The 26396-nt window shown below is 51.3% G+C and overlaps 1 protein-coding gene across 3 annotated transcripts in view; it reads right to left on the reverse strand.

Annotated features, from left to right (window-relative positions):
• Positions 1-26396, reverse strand: part of Rassf5 (Ras association domain family member 5) — a 59576-nt gene that overhangs the window by 21826 nt on the left and 11354 nt on the right. For 2 of the 3 annotated variants that reach the window (XM_048357226.1, XM_048357228.1), the window contains exon 2: positions 12852-12973. In XM_048357226.1, the coding sequence (XP_048213183.1) occupies positions 12852-12973 (122 nt within the window). Of the gene's footprint in view, positions 1-1136; positions 1485-12851; positions 12974-26396 lie in introns of those variants that run through there. The other variant, XM_048357227.1, reaches the window with a different exon arrangement.

The raw sequence follows: 26396 nt of genomic DNA on the forward strand, positions 1-26396 counted from the left end.
GTGTTGACACAATCAGGCAAGAAACACAGGGGGGAGTGAGATACTTCCCCTCTTGCAGAACGCTGCTCCACCTGAGGCCCGCCTGGCTGGGGAAGGGAACCCCTGCCACCCCAAATCAAGCAGCTGTTCAAGGCTCTGTTTTAATCGATTCCTTGGAAAAGTTTTTAGGCATCGGTCAGACCCCAGAACCCAGCCTGAAGTTACCTTGAAGTCTTCACAAGGGTGGCTCTAAGTCAGGCCTGGGGAACTCTGGGTTCATTTCGAGTTGCTGTATCCCTGCTGAATTAGTGATGAGCCTGTCACACACCCATGTGTGACACACCCGGCTCACTTCTGCCTATGAATACCCCCTTTCTAGGTAACCTCTCTAAGGTTCTGGGTTGCAGTCCCCTCATCTAATGACAACAACAAACAAGCACACTTTGGCTCTTACTCTCACCATCTTGGAGTGGCTTTACAGCCAGCTGAGAGAGTGTGGCCAGGGGCCCATGTCCTAAAAAACACGCAGTGCCATCAAGGCATGCGCAGAGTCACCGGCAAGTTACCAAAGGCCATCAGGGAAGCTAAATCTGTAGTAGGACAGTAGTCTAGGAGAGAAGCTTTAGTCTGTTACTAAAAACACCCCGGACTTCTGCAAAGTGGCAGAATAAGTTTGAAAATGGTTTCTGGCCACTTACAAAACGGAAGTCTCAACCTCCGAATGTTTATCCCACTTCTGGACGGAGTGGCCGGCTCTCTAGCACTTGGAGCTGGGATAGGGGTGGGGGGGGGGGTGTCTCAGTAGTTAGGCTAACTGCTGGGGCACCTGTGCCATATTGTCCCTTGATGCTGTAAGTTTACCCAGGACAGTTACCGTCACAGGTCCAGGGGAACCTGCAGTCACGGGGGAGCCAGTCCCCAAGTCTTAGGAGAGCCATTTTGAAAAGGTCTGGGGACAGGAAATGTTGAATGGAGGGTGATGGGGGGCGGGGGGAGGTGCAGGACCCCGAAGGGCTCCAGACCCAAGCCTTGCTGGGCTCACCCAGCAAGCTCAAGAGGGCTCCTGGGGCAACTCTCCACCCCTGGCAGGCAGGACACATGGCTTTGCCTGTATGCCAGGGGCCAACAGAGGGAGGAGAGGCCCTTGGCACATTTACCTTTGAAGGTCTGCCCTGCGCGTTCCTGAAAAAGGTGGTCTTGGCAGTGAAGAAGCAATCTTCCAGCTCCTCCTCCAGACTGCAGTACCCGCTACTCATGCTGCTGTCCACCGTCATGGAGCCCGCGCGCACGGGGGGGCAGGGCCGGGGTGCAGGGGCGCGAGGAGGGCCCCCCCACCCGGGCTCAGCCAGCCCGCCGCCGCCGGGGAGCTGATCGGTGGGGGTCCCCCGGGCAGGGCTGGGCCGCCTGCGATCCCTTCACAGGAGCGGGCGCGGTCCCGGCGGCAGGGTCCCCGGCCGTCCCCGCGCGCGCCCGGCGCCTGCACAGCCTTGGGGGCGGCCCCGGGCGCCCGGCTCGGGCACCTGCGGTTTCATCTCCGCTGCCTGGCGCGCGCGTCGCCGGCTACACGGCTCAGGCTCGCCCCGCCCCGCCCCGCGCCCGCCCCGCGCCCCACACCTCCCCCGCGCCTTTCCTGCCCCACGCTGCGCGTCGAAGCCACTTCCTCTCGCAGTGGTTCCTCCAAGTCCTGCCCGGTGGTCACCGCCTTCCCCCCTCCCTCCCTCTACGCCTGGGTGCCAGGGAGTCCTGGGACCTCGGGCATCTCCGGTCAGATTGGAGATGCAGAGAAGGAATGGGGGCAGGTTGGGCCTTTTTCCACCCCCGTGGTGACTCAGGTCCCCCATAGAAGAAGGCCGTATAAGGTCGGCCCCGTCCCCTCTCCATCGTTCCTCTCAATTATAGTCACTCCACTCTGCCCCACTTCTGGCCCCCTTCTCAACTGGGTCAAACGGTGGTTAGAGAAGCAACGAGGAGAAGAAGGAAATCAGCCCCAAGAATTTAGGCGCTGGTGACTCATGCCTGCAATCCGAACTACTCAGGAGGCTGAGATCTGAGGATTACAATTGGAAGCCAGCCAGGGCATGGAAGTATGTGAGGTTCTTATCTCCAATTACCACCAAAACGCTGGAAGTGGAGGTGTAACTCAATTGGTGGAGCACCAGCTTTGAGCTTAAGAAAGCCAAGGGAGGGGCTGGGAATATGGCCCAGTGGTAGAGAGTGCTTGCCTCACATACATGAAGCCCTGGGTTTGATTCCTCAGCACCCCATATATAGAAAAGGCCAGAAGTGGTGCTGTGTGGCTCAAGTGGCAGAGTTGTAGCCTTGAACAAAAAGAAGCCAGGGACAGTGCTCAGGCCCTGAGTCCAAGCTCCAGGACTGGCAAAAGAAAAAAGAAAGAAAGACAGAGCATGAGGCCTTGAGTTCAAGCCCCAACAGGAACAGAAAAAAAAAAAAAAAAAAAGGAAATGCCAAAGATACTGCAGGATCTCAAAAGCATATGTAAATAATATGCAAAGTGATGCAGGGTTGACCCGGTCTGCCGTACCCACAGAACTTAGTCTTGATCCAGTCTTGATCCTCTGTTACTGGAGAAGGGCTGAAGATACCACCCAGGTTACTTCTGCATTTTCCTGACAGTCCTGCCCACAGGGGTCTTCCTCAGATCTCTTCATTCTTAGCACCAACTTCAGCTTAGATGAAGGAATTGTCTCCTTGCCCAGGGTTGAATTCTTCAAAGCAATTAAGGAGCCCTTCCTACAAACCTCCGGTTGTAATCACTGTAGTCACCATTCTTTCCAAGGTTCCGAGTCATGCAAGCTGAGCATGAGTGCTAGCAGCAGACTCAGACCTGTGTGACTCTGGGGTCTAGAAGCGCTCAGTCGCCAGGTTATACTGTCCCTCAAGAGAGATGAGACTATTTTGGCAGGCACTCTGCCAGCTTTAAATACAGTGTATGGGGTGTGGAGTCCCAGGGAGCTTGGCACCACAAAGCGCGCCATGCTTATCAAATCTGGTGGCCAGGGGAGGGACCAAGTGTCTGTGGCTTTTTCTGCACTCCCGAGACAACCCAGGGCTGGGGAAACACAAGCTGGTGAAGAGCTAGACTTGGCCCCTGGATACCAAGCTTACTGACTCCATTTTAAGCTCTGGTTACTTTTATGAGGAGCCTCTTCCTCCCCCACCTTAGCTCAGGAGAGCTTCACCCTGCAGCCCAACTTGGCTCTGCCCTGCTGCCCCGCCGCTTTCCCCAGATGATCTGGCAGGCACAGATCTGAGCCAGTCCCCCTGGGCCAGCCACCCCGAGGTCAGGCTGTCAGTATCAGCAGCCGCCTCTTCCTATCAAGGCTGGTGGAATCACACGGGGCCTGGGCTGCAGGAGCTAAGGAAGCGTCACACAAGTTGGGTAGAGTAAGCTCTAGATCTGTCTTCAAATGGGTGTTTTAGAGGGCATTGGGGTAGGGGCAGCTATTACCCCAAGACTGACGAGGCCAAGGAAGCTGGCATCAGCCTCCAAGACCAATGGCAGTATTCTGGATCCTGCAGAGATGGTTCTCTGTGATCCAAGGCCCAAAGCAGCTGACCTGCTTTGTCCAGCCAGCGAAGAAACATTCTATTCTTTCTGAAAAGAACCTCCCTGCTCGGTGGGAATCCAATACTTAAGGACAACACGAGCCCCAGATTCTAAGGCCTCCACGTATCCTTGGAGTCACACAGGGAGCTGTGCAATGCAGCCACTGTTTATCCATTCAAATGAACAACGCCGCTAAGAACAACCTTTTCAAATAACAAGGCAGAGTGCCCCAGGAGCGGGCACAAGTCCCTCCTCGTGAGCAACTCACCAGATGCCACACCTGGGAGGAAAGTTCTTGGGGACACTGTGTACATGGAAAAGCTGCTTGCTGCTGAATCAGCTTTTCAAAACTCATTTGATACCCACTGCTTCACTTAACACTCCTCTACAATCCTCAGAACAGCTACTGTACCCACATCGCAGGTGAAGAAACAGAGGGAAGTAACTCGTTCCGTCACAGCTCATGACTTTCAAAGCCTCCCCACTTCTATACCACCCCACCTGTGCAAGAATCCAGGCTCACAAGGATGCCATGTGTAAGTAGTGAGTGAGCAGACAGCCCGCCCTCTGGGCTGGGTCCCTAGGACTAAAAGAAATCTACAAAGATCATCAGCAATACAGCAAGCTAGCCAGCCTCTGGGGAGGGGGTGAGAAACCAAACTGACGTCCTAAAGTCTCAAAGACTGGACTCCCCCAAGTGAGTAAGCACCCTGTCACAACGCCCTCTTTTAGGAATAATCAACAGTATTGGTGCTTCTTGGCTCAGACAAGGGGAACCTGGCATGGCGGAGCCTCACCATCTAAGCCGCTGAGAGGGGAGTAACACGAAACATGGGAACTGTATGTGTCCGGGATCGTGCTCCCCCCACCCACAAAACATATTTTGAAATGATTAGCTAATGAGTGTGATTCACTTGTGGGGACCCATTTCATTTAATCCCTACAAGAAACACACAAGGAAGCAGTAATTATTATCTCTGTTTTACAGAGAAGAAAAAGAGGATGGGGTGGGTTCAGTAACTTTCTTATTTGCCACACAGCCGGGTTACTGGTAGAACTAAACCAACCCGTCAGGGTCTGAATCCCTGAACTCTACACCCTGTGGCCTCATGGGTGAGCCCTGATTACTCTCATCATAAGTGCACTGCCGGATATTGTAGTTTATAAACAAGGGAGAGACCACGGTCTCAGTCTGCCTGGGCTCCTGTCCTCTCCCTCCCCCCATTCCTCCTCCCCCCTTTCCAGGGTATCCCTACTCCCAGAGGACTGGTCTCCTGTAAGCAGCTTTCAACCATACCTGACGGGCCTATGGCCCATACTTCTCTCTCTCAGGTAGCCCCAGATGGGAATTACAACAGCTCAGTGAGCTCAGTGAGTATTGTAGACAAAACAGAGCTCTGTATTCCCCTCACCCTGCCCCTGCTCACTCTCCCTCATTAGGATTTCCTAACTGGACAAATGCCATTCGCCTAAATGACTGCAAAGCCGCCCACCCCCCCCCCCCCAGGAGTTCCGCTGTTCTTATCTTTGCCTCCTCCAATCCCTCCATCCCTTGTTGTGAAGCTCTGACCATGGTAGTTTCCAGTCACAGAACCTTCTATCTGGATGTTGGCTCACGATGATCAAGTAAGTATACTGGGACAAGCTCTACTTGCGGATGCTTTCATTCAGTCGTTCAACAAATAATTATTGAGCACCTTCTACATGGCAAGCATGAGACTGGGTATCCAAGTCTGGCAGGAAGAAGACAGCATCTCTGCCTTCCCATAAAAGTTTAGAGACAAGGACATTAAATGGGAAGTTATGCTGAAGTTGGTTCGAAGAGCACTTCTGCTGGTGGCTCCCGCCTGTAATCCTACCTACTCAGGAGACTGAGATGTGAGGATTGTGGTTCAAAGCCAGCCTGATCAGGAAAGTGGGGCAGAAGGAAGAGAGAAGGGAGGGGGAGAAGGAAGATCTTTAAATACAGTCCTGTGCTTCCTTAACAAAGACTCAGTCAATGATTGAACATATGTACAATAGTGATTTTGTAAGAAAAATTTCTGTTACCTAGCATTTTACCAATGTTTTCTGTTTAGAGACACAAACATTTCCTATTGTGTTACAGTTACCTACAGCATTCAGCACAATAGTACTATATATATATACATATATATATATACATATATATGTAGCTTATAAGGAACGGGTTATGTCATACAGTCAGGTGGGTAGTAGGCTATGTAAGTCCAATCTATGATGTTAACTCAACTGACAAAATCAAGACCCTTAACCATGCATTTCTCTGAATCCCTATTATTAAGAGACACATGATCGTATAAAGACACAAATACTGCTGGGTACTAGTAGCTCATGCCTATAATCCTAGCTACTTAGGAGGATGAGATTTGAGAACTGAGGTTCAAAGCTAGCCTGACAAACCTGAGATACTCTTATCTCTATAGAAGCAGCAAAAGGCTGGAAGTGAAAGTGTGGCTCAACTGATAGAGCACCAGTCGTGACCAAAAAAGTTTCAATACCAGCCAGTAAATAAACAGAATCATAAATAAATAAAAATATCCAATAGCCTAAAAATAAAATAAAGTATAAAGAAATAGTAGGCTAATGGTAATCAAAAGAAAACTACAGTGGGTATATTCGTATGAGATCAACCAGATTGTATATCAAAAAATTTTTCCCAGGGATAAATGTTGCTTCATAATGATAATTGCATCAATTAATCAAGAGGACATGATAATTGTAAATTCATCTAATAATGGAGTTTCAGAACACAGAAATACAGCTTGAGAGGTAGAGGTGGAGGCAGGAAGATCATGACTTTGGGGCCACCTGGACTGTTAGTTAAATGCCTCAAAAGCAAAATACCAACTTTCCCCCTTTTCTCTCAATAATAACTAAAACAGGCAGACAAATGCAAGCTACTGTTACTAATCACAATTCCATTCCATTTGATAGCCCCTCCCTCCTTTTCTTTCATTTTCTTTTCTTTTGTGCGGGTCCTAGGGCTTGAACTCTCTACAGCTACAGCTTCGCTTCTGGCTTTTTGGTATATAGTTGGAGATAAGAGTCTCATGGACTTTTCTTCCCCGGGCTGGCTTTGAACCATGATCCTCAGGTTTCATTCCCCTGAGTAGCTAGGATTACAGGCATGGCTTTTATGGGGATCTTAAAGGTTGTATTTTAAGGAGGTGTGCAGCTGTCTATTAGGGGGGAGCATTTGTTCAGGCACCAGTGCCACTAGTAGGTCATTCACCCCCTTCCCCCAAGCTTTCAGTGGCTTCCTGCTCTCTGCCTCCCCCATGTGGCAGTCCTGGATACAGCAAGCAGCAGTGGGACTGAAGGCCGGAGCACTTCCTCTTCTGAAAAGTCTAGAAGAGCAGAGCCCTTGGTAATGGAGACAGTGGGTCTGGAGGAGGGACCTCAAGGTCTGGAGCCAGCAAACGTAGAACTGCTGGTCAGCTGAGTCAGCTCTCAGCTGCTACAGGGGCACTGCTAAGTGGTAATAATGGGAAGGGATGTGTTTGTGAGTGAGTGAGGTGTGTGTATGGAAAAGGGGGGGGGGCAGAAAGGCCCCCCGAGGACCTGCAGGGCTGAAAGGCCATCGGGCCAGGCTGATTCACCCTGGAGCTTTGGGAACAATCTGTCCTTTGGTGAATGGGGGACAAGATCATCTGTAGAACAAAGCCTTGTTAGAAGGAATATGTAAGTCTTATAGTAAAACATGTGCCCACCCAAGCCTTGAGTAGTATCCTGGCTTAATATCAGGTCAACAGCCTACAACCATCCATGGGTCTCCCCGTCTCTCAGAGAGATGCCCGAGGCACAGCGAAACTTGGAGGGTCCTCCCAGATCCTAAGCCAATGATAGCATCTACGCTATCTGGACTACAGCCTTGCTTTCTGGCCACTCAGACTGGGGATGGCTTTCTTTCCCTTAGAAGAATATGCAGTGCCTTTTAGAAACAGGGCAGTTGAAGCGTGTAAAGACACCTGTTAGGCAAATAGCTCCAAAGCAAAGAGCAAAAGTTGGAAGTCTCACTTGTTCCCTTTCAACTTCCACCCCAGCAGAGGGGAGCTCCCTTTGGATGGGTTGTTGTGAGCCTTCCAGACCCTTGGTCTACACACACACATACACACACACACACACACACGCACACACATGCACACCAAATGGTCTTGTCTCTGTTCTTTCCTGTGCTGGGGCTTGTTCACACTCTGCTCCCGGCAGCCCTTGCAGATCCATCTCCCCAGGGAAGCACGCCATACAAACAGCTTGGGTGCTGGAGGCTCTTCCCAGCACCCAGGAGCCCGTTCCACGCCAGCCTCGGCCTGGGGTCCTGAACTGGTGGCCAGAGACAGTGGCCTGGCCAAGGCAGGCAGCATTTTCCCCTGGAGCATGAACAGGATTTTAGAGTGGGATCCAACTCAATAAAGATCTGTGGGATGAGCCTGCAGCTGTCTTTGGACATACTTTTTTATTAATCATTTAGAGTTTAGGTATCAATCCAATGTACTAAGTATACTGAAAAAGTCATTCAAAGATATTTATTTTTTTTCATTTTAATGTAAGTTTACTAAAACAAGTCTAGTTAAAGAGAGTTATGAGCCAAAGTATTGGTGACTTGTGCCTATAATCTTAGCTACTCAGGAGGCTAAAATCTAAGGATTGTAGTTCAAAGCCAGCCCAGGCAGGAAACTCTGTGAGACTCTTATTTCCAATTCATCATCAAAAAGCTGGAAGTGGATGTGTGGCTCAAATGGTAGCGCATCAGCCTTGAGAAAAAGAGCTAAGGGACAAGCACCCTGGGTTCAAGCTCCAGTACACACACACACACACACACACACACACACACACACACACACACACACACGAGAACTTTGCAGGAAATACATTATGGCTCCAATCCTAAATGTGGGAGTGCTTGATTTGGACTTGGACTTGGAACTGTGTGGGAGGGGCGAGCAGTGGCAGGGGGGGGGAAGTGGCGGGGGGGGGGGGAGCCTCTGACTTCCAGAGCCCCTTCAGAGACCCCAAGGGCAGGAGGAGGAGAAAAGAGCTGGGCTTCGGCTGAGTGGGATTTGAATAGCAGAAGAGTGTTGTTTAAGTTCTCTTATAGTCTGAGCATTCCAGATCCCAAGAATAGGGACCACCTCCCCCCCCCACCAAAAAAAAGGCCAGTGAGACAGAACTGCCAGGACTCCCCTGGATAGCAGTGGGTCACAATGACAGTGGACGTGGGTGGCAAGGGTGGAGGCACCTCTCTTGGTGGAGGCAGCCTTGCCCAGAGGCCATGGGAGGACTAGAGGGGGCGGTCAGTGGGCTCACTGCATCGTGAGGGCACCGGGGAACGGCGTGAGACCCTCGCGACCCCTCGCCATGCTGGAGTTTGAAGTCAGGGCTTCCAGTTTGCTAGGCAGACACTTGATGGATTTGTGGGCTGCGCCTCTGGCTCTCTGAGAGCATTTTAATTTGGGGGAGGGGGTTCCTTTTGCTGGTCCTGGGGCTTGAACTCAGGGTCTGGGCCCTGTCCTTGAGCTTCTTTGTGCCCATGGCTAGTGTTGGACCACTTGAGCCACTTCCATCTTTTTCTGAGTAGTCTATTGGAGAGAAGAGTCTTGTCTGGGGTGGCTTTGACCCAGGATCCTTAGCTCTCAGGCTTCTGAGTAGCTAGGATGACAGGCACCTGGCTGAAAACACATTTTAGACCACCAGAAGTATCAATCTTCAGGGCAGGTCCCCAAATAAAGCAACTCCATCTGTTCTGGCAATTTGCTGTGATAATCAGGCAATAGGAATGATGTTTTGTGGGCAAATAGTCTGAAACCTGTCAGGATTTGGGGTGTACTTGCAAGAGGGTTTGTTTAGTCATACAATGAGTAACCAAGAAAGTCAGGCATCCTGTGCCTCAGGATAAAGAGACTGCCAAACCGCTGGCTCCTTGACTGGCAATAGCCCCAGTTAGCTTTCAGTCACCCTTCATGGGTTTGTGACACTCAGGTGACGCAGGTCCACCCACATGAGTCTGTAGCTGGGGCTCAGCGACATCCCAGCTTCTCTACCTCTTCCCCTGCTCTGGCAGAGAGAGGGTGCCAGAACTTGGCGATGAGTGCTTTTAAAGGGTTGAGGCCAAGTACTTATCTACAGGATAATCTCAACCATGTTTTTAAAAATGTATGAATGTACAGGAAGGATATATACGAATGTGAACCAAGAGTAGTCTCTCTGGCTGGAGGAAAATCGATGCTTCTCATTCCCTTCAAGAACAGAGAGGAGAAAAGGCAGAAAGCTGAGACCTTCTGGATAGCCAAATACCCCAGAACTCACTGAGCTCAGACGTGGACCCCTGCCATGATCTAGCCCCAAGACAATGGCACTGCCCTTTGAGACGGGCTCAGCCCGCGATGACATCAAGATAAATCCTGCGCCTCACAGAAATCAAGCCAAGATGGAAATCAGCACGGATGAGCTTTTTAGAAACAGCAAGGGACCTGGAGCAGGGCCCGGCTTTATTGACAGAAGGCTGGGTCCAGTCTACTCGGCTGAAGTGCGAGGCCAGTCGTGTCCAAGGCAAACACCACGGCCGGCTCGGCCAGCCCAGCAGCCTGCCTGGCCCAGGCGGCTCAGCCCTGCGTGGTATTCTTGCTTTGGCCTCGGTGACATCTCAGTCACATTTCTACTTTTGCCAGCTCTGCTTCAGCTTATAGAGTGTTCTGAGGTACCTGCTCTCTCCCACAGAGGAAAGGGGGTGCGTGCTGGGAAGCATGGCCCCCAGCTGGCATTCTGAGGATGAGATGCTATGGGTGCAAACCCCAGGCCCTTCCTGTGTGAGGCACACGATACCGGGGGGCTGGCTAGGCTGGTGCACGGCCATGCTTCCCAGCTGGCACCGCTGACATCGGCCCGGGTCGTGCCTTGTGGTGGGCCTCCTATGCATTGCAGGGTGATGAGCGCCAAGCCTCGCTAGCCTCCGCCCGCCCAGGGCCAGAAACAATCCCAAGTTGGGAAAAGTCATCTTCTTTTAAAAATATGTATTTATTTTCATTAAGTAGTTGTACAACTACTGCTGTAGAGGACGGAAGAGCGAATCTCCAAGGTGTACCAGGAAGTAGTGGGGGGGGGGCGCGGCGGTGTGGGGTGCTCCAGGACAGGGGAGGGGTAGGGCTGGGGAACGGAGAGAAGAGCCATTGCCTGAGGCTGGTGGCTCACACCTGTCATCCTAGCTACTCGGGATGCTGAGATCTGAGGATCACAGTTTAAAGAGGTCCAGGAGACTCTTACCTCCAATTACCACCAAAAAGGCTGGAAGTGGAGGTGTAGCTCAAGTGGTAAGAATTCCAGCTTTGAGTGTAAAAGCTAAGAACAGCACCCAGGCTGAGTTTAAGTGCCAGTAATGGCTGGGAAAGGAAGGGGAAGGGAGGGGAGGGAAGATGGGAGGGAGGGAGGGAGGGAGGGAGGGAGGGAGGGAGGGGACTCCGAAGCCTCCAGAGAGAAAAACAAAAAGTGGGAAGATAGTTATTTAAATAGGTTTGTAGGAATTTTGCTCTGTATACAATCTCCCTCTTCAATATCCTAAGGAAACCTTCATTAAGTATCTGCATCATTGGTTTGAGCGGTGGCTCGGTGGCAAGAGTGCTTGTCTGGTATTTGGGAAGCCCTGGGTTTGATCTCCAGCAGCACCACCAACAAGAGGAGAAATCTACATTGTTCCCGAATCCTTTGGGAGCCTGACAGGACCTCCCCGTGTCTCACCTCTACCCTGGATGGTCAAGTTCCAGCTGGGAGCCAGGCCCTTCCTTCCAAGAGGCCTGGTTCCATTCAGGCTACACCACAAGCAGATACTATTGCAAAGATCGAGGGGAGAGACTACTAAAAATTTAAAGATATGATTTAGGATCAACTTATTATCAAGTTCTTTAACTCATATGGCATCCTTAGTTTCTGCCAAAGCTTTCCCAATGGGAGAAGGAACAAGGGAAGAGCAGGAGGTCTGGGAACCCACAGACAGGTTGGGCACTGTCCCTCCGCACCCAGGGCTTTTCCCTCTTAAACAGAGATTGCTTAAGCTATTGCAAATACATGATATCCAGGGACCATATCTCTTCCCTTTATCACGCAGTCTCCAGCATTCCTGGGCCTGGCACATAGAGAACACTCACAATGTACTTGTTAAATAAGCAAATGGGTGAGGTGCTGGTGGCTCACGCCTATAATCCTAGCTACTCAGAAGGCTGAGATCTGAGGATCATGGTTCAAAGCCAGCCCGGGCAGGAAAGTCTGAAGACTCTTATCTCCATTACCTACCCCCAAAAAGATGGAAAGGGTACTGTGGCTCAAGTGGTAGAATGCTAGTCTTGAGACAATCTCAAGCTCTAAAATTTAAGCCCCAGGACCAGCACATACACACACAAAAGCAAATAGATGACATCCTGGGGCAGTCCTTATTTCCATGATCAGCAGCTTCAGATGAAGGCTTGCATCAAATGCGACCATCTTTGGGAAACCTTCGATTTCTCCCAGCACTCACACTTTCATTATTGTATATGTATCCCACAATGTACTATTTTGTGTGGACTCTGCTTGCCCCCCCAGGATGTAAGCTCCCTGTGGGATAATCATGGTATGCATCCCTTAGTTCTCCTCCAGCAGCACTGGGCACAGGGTAGAGCATCACCACAAGGGCGTGTTCAACCCACAGATCAATAAATGTGCACCTCTGATTCCATTCCAAACCCTGCCCGCTGCAAGCAGTGTGTGCAGGGGGCGTTGGCAAAATCCAGAACCAAGGGTGTGGCTCCAGACATCAGCTTCCTGGTTCTTTCACATGGGAAAGAGCATTTGCCCCGCCCCTCCAAGGTAGGTGTGGCCTGCCTGGCTGAGTGGCAGGCAGGATAATGAGAAAGGCGGAGATGGATGATTCATAATCTGAAGGCAGAATGATGTGTGAGGCTTCAGCTCCACCTTCCCCACTGCCCCAGAACACTAAGGACCTTCTTAGAAGCTTCTCTGGGATTCACCCTTTCCCCGCCCAAACCCACACTTAAAGATCAGAGCACAAGGCCCAAACAGGCTGTGCTTGAGGAGACCTACAGAGCACTCCTGATTTTCTACAGACTGCTCTAGGCCACTTTTCTGAAAAGGGATGTGTCTTTGCCTCCCCCTTCCTCCCCGCCAGAAGGGCACCCCAATATCCAGAACCCTTGGAAAACTGCGGCCTTGAGCCACTCCCTGCTGCCCAGAGCTGTTTGGAGGGAAGGTAGAAGCTGGGGGTGGGGTGGGGAGGTGATGCCCGGGTTCTGCTGCTTACCTGGCCAAAGGCTTGGGTTAGGGTACTCTCTGGAGAGGGTCTGTCGCGGGCCGGGCCCTCCTGCCGACCGCAGTCCAGCTGGATCAGCTTGCGGCACTCCGGGTGGCAGGTGAATTTACAGTCTGGAGGGAAAGAACCAAAGCCGGGAATCAGGAGCCAGGCAGAATGTCTATTCTCTCCACCCAGAGAAAGAACCTGGGAGACCGCATCTAGCTCGGATGGGAAAATTGGTGTGGAGAGGAGGGGCACTTCTCACCTCTGCGCACCTGCAGTGTGACCCCACACCTGTCACCTCTGGAGCCCAAGGACCTCCTCACACTCAGTTATCAGGCCCTAGACCAGTGCTCTTTCTGCTAATTCACATCGATCACTAGGGGCCATGGACAAGGTCCCAAATTAGGGGAAAAGCATGCCTTCTATAGAGAGTGTTTACGTCCACAGAAGCAGAGACTTGACCATCCGTGTTCAAAAGAACCCAGGGACCAGGTAATTCTAGCTACTGTAATCCTAGCTACTTGGGGAGCTGAGATTTGAGGACCACGGTTCAAGGCCAGCCCAAGAAGGATGTCCATGAGACTCTTATATCCAATTAACCACCCAAAAGACAGATGCGGAGCTGTGGCTCAAGTTATAGAGCACCAGCATCGAGTGAAAAAAATCAAGGATGGAACCTAGGCTCTGAGTTCAAGCCCTAGTACTGATCAAAAAAAAAAAAGCATCTTGGGGACTTCCTTACAGGTGAAGAAACTAAAATCCAGAGATGAGGTGCTCAGAGAGGGAGTTTATGAGTGGGAGAGCCCTGGCGGCTGGTGTCGCCCAGCTTTCTTAAGGTCTTCTCTGGAGCTTCCCAGAGAGAAGAGAGGGAGAGTGAAGGGAGCAGAAGACTCAAGATTCAGCCAAGTGAGAGGAAGGGAGGCAGAAGGGAGGGAAAAGAGTCACCACAGAAACAATTAAAGAGAGTCCCTCCACAGGGAACATGAGTAGTGAAGCGCAGTTCCCAGGACAGGCCCCTGGCCTCTGGGTTGGCCACAGCCTTGGGTCCTGGCACTGTCACGGCTCGGGGAGATGGTTCAGGCCCCGTCTTCCAGGTGCTGGGATCGCCTGTATTTCCCCTCCTAACTGTGAAGTCAGTGGCAGGGATGGACAGGGGCACCACAGCCCGAGCTTGCTTGATAACCTGGGGAGCAGAGCACACTTCTGGTAGATCAGAGCTCAGACTTCCTAACAAGCGCTAATACTTCAGAACACTGGGTCTGGTTTTGAAAGCAGCCATAACACAATCTATCTTGTGGTATAATGGTGGCTGTGCTTTCCCCCATTCCCTAGCTGCCTCCTGCCCTTATATCCCCAGAGGTAAGTTCTTGGGCCACATTCCTGGTATGGCATTTGCCCCTAACATCTGCAGGGGACTGCAAGCTTCCCTCTCCATGGTCTGGCCACTTTTCTAGGGAGTTGGCTGGAAGGTCTATCCCTCATCTTCTTCATGCCTGAAGGTGAGCTCAGCCAGCTTCCCCCAGTCACACCTGAGCCTCAGGTTTCCCCGACCCACTTCCTTTCACGCTCCTCCTCTCACCTAAGGATGGAATGGGTGGAGTCACTTCTCTGAGCTCCCTGCAGGTGTCCACGGGTTTCTGGCTCCCTCCCTGAGCTCAAGGACAGAGAGGGATGGGCAGGCCAAGTCGCCCTCACCCCCACCCCTGCCTGCAGTGCCCAGAAATGCCAGGGCTTTTTGATAATAAAGCACCAAAGCTGGAGTCCACAAAGGGCAGCATTGTTCCTGGCTCTGGCCCTGGGACACACCTGTGCCCCTCATGATCATGCTCCAAGCGATGAAGAATGCTCCCAGGATGCCAAGAAGCAGGAACAAGGAAGGGGAGGACGGAACAGCAGCCCTCTGGGCTCCACAGACAGCAAGAATGCCATCTGTGTACGAATGGGAAAGGGTTTGGGAGGCAGAAATCTCTCCACTTGCAGAACCTCTCGTGGTGACACAGGCACTCTGTTCTCTGTGCATCTGATCACTCTCTTTACCTGCCTTCCTCTGACGCACATGTATGTGACACACACACACACACACACACACACACACACACACACACACACCTTTGAAAGGGCACCAAAACCTCAGAAAGATCTTTTTCCAGGCTGAGCTGGATGGAGCTGGAAACAGGAGACTCCTAGAGGAATGCATTCAGCTTTTAGAAGAAGCACATTTGGGCACTAACGACTTTCTTCCATCAGCCCGAGTAATGACAGGCTGAAGCAAAGCCACGAGTGCATGGCTTTGTAGTTCCCGGCCCCTGGAAATGCCACGCCTGCAGCTTTCGGGCCAGCAGCGATGAAGTCAGAGCCCTCACACTCTTCTCCACATGCAGCCTTCAGGGCTGATGTGTGTTGGGTGTGGGGTGAACCACCACATTCCAAAGCCCAGTCCACATCCCAGGAGTCCCAGGAGGAAATCCCACAGGCCACCCATCCCTCCAGTCGCTCACCTCGAGTCCGCCCAGTAGGCTCCCACCCCAGGGATCCCATCGTCCACAACAACCTCTCAGCTCAGACGAGGGAACAGAGGGTAGAACAGGGCCACACAGGCCCCATCACTTCCGGTCGCTGCATCTATGTCCCCAGCCCAGGCTTCCACAAGTTCTGTGCTAGCCTGAGGCAACAGGATAGATAAGGCAGCACCCTGGGGAGCCAGGGAGCTAAGCAGAAGGACTGTTCACAGGTCAAGACCACCCACAAATGTGACAGCCCAAGGAGAGGTCTGATGGCAGCACAGAGACCCCTGCCAGCCAGGGCAGCCGGGGAAAGGCTCAAGACACCTCTATGGAATGGAAATGAGGGATGGGCTATGACAAGCAGGGGCTCTACCATCATTAAACAGCTGGGCCCAGGGTCTTGCCGCCAAGAGGCAGCCAGAGATTGGGGAGTGATACTCCTACGCTCTAATGATAGTTTCTTTCTTTCTTTTTTTTTTTTTTTTTTTTGGCCAGTCCTGGGCCCTGAACTCAGGGCCTGGGCACTGTCCCTGGCTTCTTTTTGCTCAAGGCTAGCACTCTGCCACTTGAGCCACAGCGCCACTTCTGGCCGTTTTCTGTATATGTGGTGCTGGGGAATTGAACCCAGGGCCTCATGTATACGAGGCAAACTCTCTTGCCACTAGGCCATATCCCCAGCCCGATAAATAGTTTCTTAAGGCAAATGGGCATTTCTTGACTTCAGTATTCTCATCTGTGAAACGGAATTATCCCTCCAAGGCCTGGTGGCTCATGCACGTCAGCTACCCAGGAGGCCGAGATCTGAGGCCCACAGTTCAAGGTCGGTGGGGCAGGAAAGCTCATGAGACTCTTACCAATAATTAACCACCAAAAAGCCAGAAGTGGAACTGTGGCTCAAGTGATAGAGCACTAGCCTTGAGCAAAAAAGCTAAGGAATGGCACCCAGAACCTGAGTGCAAGCCCCAGTACTGGACACACACACACACACACACACACACACACACACACACACACACACACACGGAAGAAGGAAGGAAGGAGGGAGGGAGGAAAGGAGGGAGGGAGGGAAAACATTTCCCCTTCCCTGTCTATCCTTCCCTTCCAATTCCAGCACCCGAGTCTTCCCTGGCTGCTTCCCAGACCTGCACCACAGCTGGGCAGATGTTTGGGCTATCTTCCTTGTATGCACCTTGTTTTCCCAGCTACCTGGCTCCCCAGGGGCCCTTCCTTATTCATCCTCATCCTCAGCCTAGCCCAAGGGTTTGTGTTTGGGAGAAGAAATGTGCTTCCAGAACTTGGAAGAGAGGCCTATGGAAACCAAGGAACCTATAAGGAAAAAAAGTGGGGGGGGGGGCTGTCACAGCCAGTCTGCACTGGTTTCTTAGAGCTACAGGAGAGCAGAGCACCTGAGCCAGGTGGCTTCAAACAGAAACTGTCACCTACTTCTGGAAGCTGGAAGTTTGAAATAAGTTGTTGGCAGGCCTGTGCTGTCTCTAAACTATGTTCTGGGTCCTTCCTTGCCTCTCTCTGGTTTCTAGTGGCGTGCTGGCGGTCTTTTGGTAATCCTTGGCTTGTAGCTTGTAGGGCCCTCTCCCACCATCTCTATCTTAACAGGGCTGTCTTTGAAGAACACTAGTCCCATTGGACTAGAGGACCACTCTACTCCAGTATGACTTCATCACAACGAATTACAGGTGCAATGGCTCTGTTTCCAAATAAGGTCACATTCTACAGTCCTGGGGGTTAGAAGACCTAATGTGTCTTTTGGAGGGGAAGCTCAGACCAACCCTAACAGACCCAGTGCTGTACTGAGAACACAGAGCCCTTCAGGCCCATATAGATGAGGACTCCATGGACATCATTTCCATTGATCAGCCGTGAGCTGGCAGAGCCAGGGGACCAAGAAGTACTGGGGTGAGGCCAAGGCCACCTGCCTGTCCACAGTGGCCCTGCTCCTGGCTTTTACCACCAAGGTCTCCATCTCAAACAAAGGAGCTGGGCTCAGGGGCCATGACAAACTGCTCAGAGATGACATTCCTTCTTCCACGGAGTGTCAGAGCAAGGAAGACCATCAGGTGGAACTTCATGCCAGGAGACTGTGTCCTCAAAAGGCAGACGCTGTGAACCTTCTCCTAATCCCAAGGCTGCCAAAGGTAGCTCTACTGTGCCCCAGATGCCAAATGCAGGCTCACACTAGGCATGTGTACACCTTGCCAAATGTCTGTGTAACCTGAATGGCTATTCTTTTTCCTGAACCAGAGGCATTGCATTGATAAGACACCCAAGGGCCTTTCATGCTAGAGTTGCATGTAAGATATGGAGACAACAGGACTCTCTCTACCTTCAGCTCTGGCCAAAGCATGGGCGAGGACAGGCAGACCCCAAAGATACAGAGCCTGGCATGGGGAACCCATCGCCTCCCTGTGGTCATTCCCAGCTTTTCACCTTGTGTGGAAAAAGCAGCTTCTGAGGTCAAGGCAATGCAGACCACTTTCTTTAAGCTCACATCGATTCTCCACGCCTGGGAGAAAGCCAGCCATACTTGCCCCAGCTTCCTTCCCCAAACTTTTTTTAGGACCAGTGGCCTGATCTGTAGCAGGGAGTCATGGAGAGAGAATGGACTTGGGCAAAGGCTGGCCACCGTTTCACAATCCTCAGCTCTGTGACACCGAGAAGTTGCTGAATGTCTCTAAGCATTCATTTTTCTCATCCACCAAATGGGAATCACAATGGCCAGTTCATAGGCTAAGGACTGTGTGGGATTCTTGGTTTCTAGAATTGTGTGGAAGCCTGGAACATGAGGCCCTCATTTAATCATGTTCCTTACTCAGGTCCCACTTCCCACTACATGGAGTTCTTCTACATCCCACCCAACTCCTGGTAGGGAATCTATAGTCTTATCAACGCCCTCCCATGACTTCCCAGCATACAAACAGCTTTCAGTTTTGAAACCAACCACCAGTTAACTACTACAGATGAATCTGAAAACACAAATGCATCGAAATACATCAATTTACAAAAGTTCTTTAAAAGAATGAGTAAGGCCAGGCATGGTGGCGCAAACCCACAAATCCCAGCACTCTGGAAACTGAGGCAGGAGGATCTTGAGTTCAAGGCCACAAGGAGTACACAGTGGCTAGCTGAGGCTTAACAGCAAGACCCCATATTAAAAATAAAAACAAAAAGAGGAGCAAAGACACAAATCAGAAGGGTAGTCGTCCTCGGCCAGGGTGCCTGCCCCAACTCTCTCCTCAAATACTCCTTTGAGAACCCCCTTTTGTGTTTGCATTGGGGGGCACTCCACTAGAGCCCCTGGGATGGACCAGGCCAGAGCATCACCCAGAGAGCATCTCAATTTCCCTCTGCTCCCCAACCCAGTTCAGGCCTGCTTTATCACCTGCAGCCCCAACCATTGTCCTGCAGACTCCGCTCTGCTGCTCCCCTTAGCCGGGAAAACCCTTCTCAGTCCTTTGGATCTGGGGGTCACCAGCCCTCTTTAATGGACCTGGTAGTTCTCTCTGTGGATGCGGGACCTCCTCCAGTCTCCATGGCTGCATTCCCAAATAACATCCTTCCCTAGCCTTTGCTCTTGGCCCTGCTGGGCGTTCAGAGCTGGAAAAGTCCACTTAGCTGTGAGCAGCTAAGCATCCAGAAGGGGCCTCACACCTAGTGAGCATGCTCTATCTCAACACCAGGCACCCATCACAGGTTTTCCTAAGTTCCCACTCCTTTGGTCTCCTTGAGCCTGAAGAGGAGTGAGTGAGTGGCAGCCTCCCAGCCACTAGGCTGTGGGGTCAGACTTGGAAATCCCTCCATCTTGGCTACTCTCAGCAGCTCTGCTTCCTAGCTTCATAGCCCACCCCTTGGAGCTGCTGCTCTCCTTGGTCTTGGTCCCTCTGCTCTACACTGGAGGGCAGGAGAGGCTTCATGAGGGATGGGGGTTGGGGCAGACAGAGGAAGGAAAGAACAGGGGTTGGAGGGTTTGGAGCAAGGAGTGCTCTGGACTCTATCTAGCAGGTAACGGTGAATGCATCCCTCCCTCAGCCCCTACCTCATCTTCGGAGGGCTTAGGGGGTCTCAGCTCATGGCTGGTGCAAACCTCCCAGCTAAGCCAGGTCACACAGACATGGAAGCTGCTCTGGACTGATTCTCAACCCATGACCCTTCTGCCCCCAGGATGCCCCGTTTGGGAGGATAGAAACTACAGAGACAGCAGCCAGAGGTTCTTGTCCTGATCTCTCAGGGCAACCTGCCTGGAAAAGCCTCTCCCACTCAAATAGGCTCCGCCTCTCACCCCGTTCCCCATGGCATCAGAATGGACGTAGGGCAAGTGCACCCACTCACCAGCTATATAAGTCAGAAGTCCTCGGGGCACACTGTTTGACATGTTCAGTAGGGGTCATGTGTGTATGTGTGGGTGCCCAGGTATGTGTATGTGTGTGTGTGTGTGTGTGTGTGTGTGTGTGTGTGTGTGCACTCCAGTACTGAGGCTCAAAAGCAGGGCCTTTTAGCTTTTTCCCTCAAGGCTGGCACTCTACCTCTTGAGCCAGAGCTCCACTTCTGGATTTTTGCTGGTGCACTGGAGATAAATGTGTCATGGACTTTCTTATCTGGGCTGCCTTCAAACTATGATCCTCAGATCTCAGCCTCCAGAGTAGCTAAGATTGCAGGCACGGACCACCAGTGCCTGGCATCAGTAGAGGTCTCTGGGTATGGGGGTGAGGGTCAGAACACTCAGTCCAGCCTCCAGAGTCCCGGGGATTTGAACATGAGTCTGAGCCCTGCCTTCAACTGGGTATGAGCTATCCTGACAATTTGCCTCAGTTGAAGGTGGGAATCATTTGGCCTCAACTTTCTCATCTGCAAATAGAGGAAACACTATCTTTCTTGTTGGCGAATTGTCACCAAAATTAGAGAGAGAACACAGGCAAAGCATGTGGTGGTACCTGACAGCCAGGAGATATCTTTTACAATGGGATGGGACTCTTGAGTCTGGATATTTGGTTTTCTGTTGACTCAGCACATAATGCCTGCCAAAGCCTCCTGGTTTTCAGATCTACTTCAGCTATGTTAAGGTACACAGAACCCTGCAGCTTTCCCCGTTTGCCTACATTCCTCCTACCTGCTCCCACCTCCCCTCCCCCAACCTCTGCCCATGATGTGCCCAGAAAAGCGAGGCAGAGGCTGGAAGAGTGGGTTGTAGTCGTGGTGGGAAGGTGGAAAGGCTGCGATGGCTGAGCTTGCAAGTCCACGGTTATGGCCAAAGTCAACAGGAGCTATACATTTTCCACACCACTGCCTCACCTCCTGGTGAGGCCGCAGCTCAGGTGTGGAAACCTCCTACTTGGGTCAGGCAGCTAGCTCAGGACATCTGCAGCTTCATGTTTCCAGGAAAGGGTCTGAGCTCAGCCCTCTTGAGATCATATACTGTAGTTCCTTGTTTCAGAAGCTAGGCCACCTCTGAGAACATTCAGTACCCCAACCTCAGCCCAGCCCAGAGGGTCTGGAGCCACGCAACTGCTCCTTCCCCTTACCAGACCCTAACTCCAACTCCAGCACAATCAATACATGGATCGACACACAGACAGAGTGCTAGAAAGGAGGGCAGGGAGCCAACAGGAAAGGCGTGTGCAATAGTGAGTCCAAGTTGTGACCTTGAACTCTGAGGTCAGAGGTTGCTGGCCCCTCCCATTGGGACAGGTGAGGTGTGAAGCTGGCAGTGCAGGGGCTCTGTCTCTGTGGGAAGAGAGGTTGCTTCTGAATCTGCTCGAGTTTGATCTGATGTTCCCATGCAGAACAGAAGATAGAGGTCCCCTAGGTTAGACTGGAGGAAAGTGCTAGAGAAGTGGAGTGGTGCTAGGGAACTTGGGGAAACTGAGGAACAAGAAGGTGACTGTGTCCCCGCTCTCTCTCAATGACCCTATCGAGTTTGCTTGTGGCAAGGCTGGGCTGGGCGGGTTGACAAGGTTACTCTTAAGGAGTCTCTTCTTTTAATTTTTAAAATTGATATTATAAAGGTTATGTATAGAGGGGTTACAGTGACCTAAGTCAGGTAATGAGTACATTTTTTGTGGACACTGTCACCCTGTCCCTCACTCTGTCCCTGTTTCTCCCTCTCATCCCCACCCACAAGTTGTACAGTTCATTTTCAACATAGTGTCTAGTGAATACCACTGCTGCCTTTGTTCACCCTTTGTCCCTCCATTTCCGTGCTTCCCCTTGCCCTCCCAAAGACATATAAACAATACAAAAAGAAGAGAAAATGAAAGCAGCAAAAAGAAAAACATTTCATTTCCCTGAGTTAATTTCGATCAATATTATTTAGTGTGGTCAGAGGCACACAGACGTTCAACGCACCTTTGTGTTCCTCTCCTGAGAGTATCCTCCTTTGGTCTCACTATGTGTGAATGCCTAGATTCCTGGATAATTTATCATGTCCAAGTGTATTTTAGATCTAGCTTCCACATATGAGAGAAAACACACACCATTTGTCTCTCTGAGCTTGGCTTGCCTCACTTGCTATGATTCGTTCTAAGTCGATCCATTTCCCTGAAAATGACAAAATCTTATTCTTTCTAATGGCTGTGTAAAATTCCATTGTGTACAGTTACCCATGAACCCAGAGTATCAAACCTTCTTGCGTGGTTTTCTCTCTTATCCTTCCATATCTACCTAGCTCCTAATAGATTTCCCATTTGTAGGTGCATACACGTTTTTACTGAGGACGAAGCATAGGCCAAGCCTGTTGCTAAGGACAACCGGCTACAGCCAAAGATTCTGTGTCATGGAAAGAAGCATAGGAAAGAGTTTCATAGATACAGAGAGAAAGATTTTAATACAGACACATCCAGGGCACTTTAAGAAAAGAAAAAATATTTTAAATTACAGTAGACGGACTTAAAGAAAAGGAAGAACGAGTAAGGAGCCATGACGTGGAACGCTGGCCTGTGCTGACAGACGCGCCCTTGGCCTCAGCGTGCTCTGGAGGGACCTCGGGCTCCAGGCATGTGTCACTGTGCTCTGGGTGTAAGAGAGACAAAGCAGCAGCGGTCCCCGTGCCCAGGCCTCTCCACTCATCCCGGGGGGGGGGGGGGGGGCCCTGCAAGGACAGGTGGGGTTGCCTGAGAAGTTCACAGAGAGTAACCAACCACAGGGGCTTCCGTAGTGAGGTGCATTTTGGAAAGAAAAGGTTAAGGGCTGCATTGATTGTTTTGTTTTAATGCTATTTTAAAGGAGACACCATCTCTGAGAAGGCTCACCAGGTATACAGTCTCCTAGTTGCCTAGGAGACACTTTTTAGTAGTGTTCCACAGAACTTAAAGATGTAGACAGTTGGTTTGAAGAAAATCCTGCCTGGGCACATGCAGACTGCAGGATAACAGAGGGAGCTGGTTCAGACGTGCAGACACAAGCGCACACCCCGGCGCATGCGCAGCACAGACACAAGGGCACGCAAACACCGGCACATGCGCAGTGCCGACACAAGGCGCACACGGGCGCATGCGCAGAGTGCTGCCCAGACCCAGTACTGGGAGGTCACTGGAGGCCAGGAGCAGACAGGTTCAGTCTTTTATGGGGCAGCCAGGCTACTGCATCCAACTGGTTTTTCTACATCTGCTTTGCTGTCACTCGCAGGCATTCATAGTACTGACTGCCAACCAGGTGAGGCAGACTTTTCAGGGAGAATAAAGTAAACAGATTGTGTTTGCGGCCAGGCACACACAAAGCTTCCTTGTAGCTGCATCTAAAGCCAGGACCACCAAAGACTGCAAGCGACCCAGGCTTGCTTCTCGCTGACCCTCTAGCCGTCTTTTAAAATGATATATGACTTGCTTCTTGGTGACATGCTTGCTTAGCTCCTAATGATGCCCGGTGGGCTAATCTAGCTTTGCCTGTTAATTATGTGGTGTGGTAAAATTCAATGACAAGAATTTTTCCAGAGGCGTTTAAGGGTTTCGAGCCTTCCACCCCTCTACTTTTGCCTGGGCAACCTTCAAGTCCTATGTCTTCCCCTGAGACACGGGCTGCCCACTGGGACCACATGCAAAACAAAACAACAACAACAACAACAACAACAACAAAAACCCTGAGCAGATGACAGTGATAGAGAAGTGCCGGGCATCAAGATAACTATTTATATTCACTATCATGTTCAATCTACCCAACACCAGTTTGAAGCTGGAATTCTATGTGCCATTTTATGCGGGGGAAAAAAAAAACCAAACCTTCCAGGGGAAAAGTACAGTAGCCAGGATCCGAACTCAAGCCTGCTGGGCTCTATGCCCCTTCTCTTACATGCTACACTCCAGGTGCTCATGGGATCCTGCAAGGGAGGTGGAGATATTCTAGAAGTGGGTTACTACCATCCTTGGGTATCCTGTCTCTGCCCCTTGTCCCCCCCCCCCTTCCATTGATTATGTCCAGCACAAGGTAAGCCAGTACATCCTAACTGCAGTGTGGAACTGCCCTGAACTGAATGCTGCCACTCCAGGCCTGGTGAAGATTTTTTATTAAATCTATAGCTCGTTGGGCTGAACAGCAAAGGAGCAAGGAAATGTTCTGTTGAAAAATTCTGAGGGACGAGGGGAACACTAGTGCTCATTTAAATGAAGCAACTCTATAACCAATTCTCTTCCTAGTGAAGGTCAGAGGAAGTAACAGTCCAATGATGAGGATTAATTATTTAGGCTGGCTAAACAACATTTATCTCCATATGAGGATTCCGTTTGGTTGAATTAAAATTCCTACTTCTCAAGAGGTAGAGCCTTAATCAGAAAAAAAAAAGCTAACTATCATTGTCAAGATCCTCCCGTCTTTAAAAAACAAACTCTGCTTTCCAAACAGCCCAGAGAAGACATTTCATTTTCACCCCATCCTAAGATGTACACTGTGACCCACCTAGCTCCCTATATATTTCTAAATCTATGAGAGTGGTTGCAAAATAAATGGGGCAGGGAGCTTCCAGAAAAGCACAGGCACTCCAAAAATCTCCAGCCTTCCAAGAGAAGCTGTTTGAGGCCATAGCAAGGAGCAGAATCCAGTGGCACAAGGTTCCAGGCCCAGCCATGCAGCAAGGACCTTTGCCAAGAGTCCTTCTGTGAGCTGCCTAAAGCCTTGGTGATCCCACTCGATCGGGATCTGGGGCAGTCACTGCCTGAGGCAGGGGCTCCTGTCCACCTGGGTTCCACCAAGCAGCCTCCAGCCACCTGTCACCTCCACTACACAGGCAGGTGAGAAAGCCTTGCATCACTGCTCCCTGGTCCGTGGCAGGCTGACCCAGCAGCTTGGCAAGGTCTGATGGAAAATAGCTAGCCATTCAAGGTACCAGATTCCACCAGCTCAGGAACCCCACAGGACTGACTGGGTCCTTCCAGCTGGATGTTCCATCAGAACCTAGCAAGGCAGCAGGACCTGTGCTTTCATACCTCAACAGTCTGTGCTCAGAGAATTACGCACCAGGCAGCCTGAAGGATCCCACACTCCTTTTCCATGAGAAAAGCCAGCCAGTGGAGGCCGGGAAAGCCCAGCACCCCCACGCTGGAATGGCAAGGACCTACCGCGCACCCGCCAGCCCTGGCTGTGGAGCCTCTGATGGGTCTGGAGCTTCTCTGACAGCGAGCGGCGCTTGGGGAACCTGCGGAAGAGCCGCTGAAGGCGTGCAGTGACCGGTCCAAAACAGGCAGCCGCCTCCTCATCCTGCCCATCGCTCATCCCGTCTATAGTCTATATAGATCAATAGCTCTTCTCTGGGCCCGGCATCAGGGGTGGGGGTCGAGTGAGGAGATCACTGGCTCCAGGAAGGGCTCCAGGCTTCACGTGACCTGGGTCAGTACCCAGGCCCTGGGCTCTAGCACCAGCATAGACCGACTGATGCTGCCTTCCTCCCAGCTGAGGTCCTTTCCCTTTCCCCTCCTCCTCCCTCAGTGGAAAACATTCTATTCCTGGGGCTTTTAGCTTGATAAGATAAAAATGCCCCCAACCAAACAGGCTGCTGGAGAGCCTGCCGTGCACTGCGCTTCTCAGTCTCGCCTGTGTATCTGAAAATCAATGGCTCCAAAGTTTCAACCGAGGACAGAAGTGATCGGTTACCTCCCACCACATGCCTGGCCCAGGAGCTTGTTAATGGATTTCTTTGGGGAAGGTGGATTAATAATGCTTTACCAGCTGTATGGGCTCCTGAGGGACAACCCTGGCTAATTCACATCCTCCCATGATGAGCTGAAGTGGGGAGGGCCTGGAAGGAGGCCGAGTGGCTTGGAAGGGGTCAGACCATTTGTCTGAGACAGACACCAGGGTAGAAAGGAGGTGGCTGGCAAGAGCATATGATCCTGTGACCAGCAGGAGAGAAGAATAGCCTCTCACAGAAAGAGCAGAAGTATTGTCTCTTGCCCTTAAACAGTGCTCACAGTGTCCAGTCTTTATGACCCAGAAGCAGCTGAGCTTTCACAGAAGAATTCCTGGGCAGGTTCTTGTTGCCCAGGCCAAGACAAAGTACTGCCACCAGGCAGGCAACAGCCTTCCTTCCTGGAAGGTCCCTAGAGATGTACCCACTGCCAGTCTGCCTAGAGACCCAGCCTCACCTGCCCACAACCAATGAAAGAGGGACATGCCCTTTAACCAGAGGACATGAGCCACAGAAGAGTCACATGCTGGACAAGAAAAAAAAAAAAGCAAGCCCACATTTGGCCTCTGGTCGGCTTGTGCTAGGCCAGCATGTCAGCACCCACAAGTTCAGATACACACTAAAGTGTTGCATATACAATCACCAACTTCTGGCTCAGCCTCTTCGTTGTGTCATCTTCTCCAAGGGCAAAGAGAATGCTGAAGGTCATCCTAGATCAAAGGCCATATCCTCAGGCTTACTTAAGAGAAGAAAATGTTTACTCAGATCCTTCGAGGCACCCCAACCACCTGCCTTTCTCATAGAAATCGGGCTGGGAAATCCTGTGTAGCTCACTCTGCCTTGTAGAGGCTCTTACATCTTCCTGGAGGAAAGATAGATATGGGCGGTATGGGCATATAATCCTAGCAATGCCAGGCAACATCA

Source organism: Perognathus longimembris, chromosome 11, assembly GCF_023159225.1.
Source record: "Perognathus longimembris pacificus isolate PPM17 chromosome 11, ASM2315922v1, whole genome shotgun sequence".
In the NCBI taxonomy this organism is placed as follows: domain Eukaryota; kingdom Metazoa; phylum Chordata; class Mammalia; order Rodentia; family Heteromyidae; genus Perognathus; species Perognathus longimembris.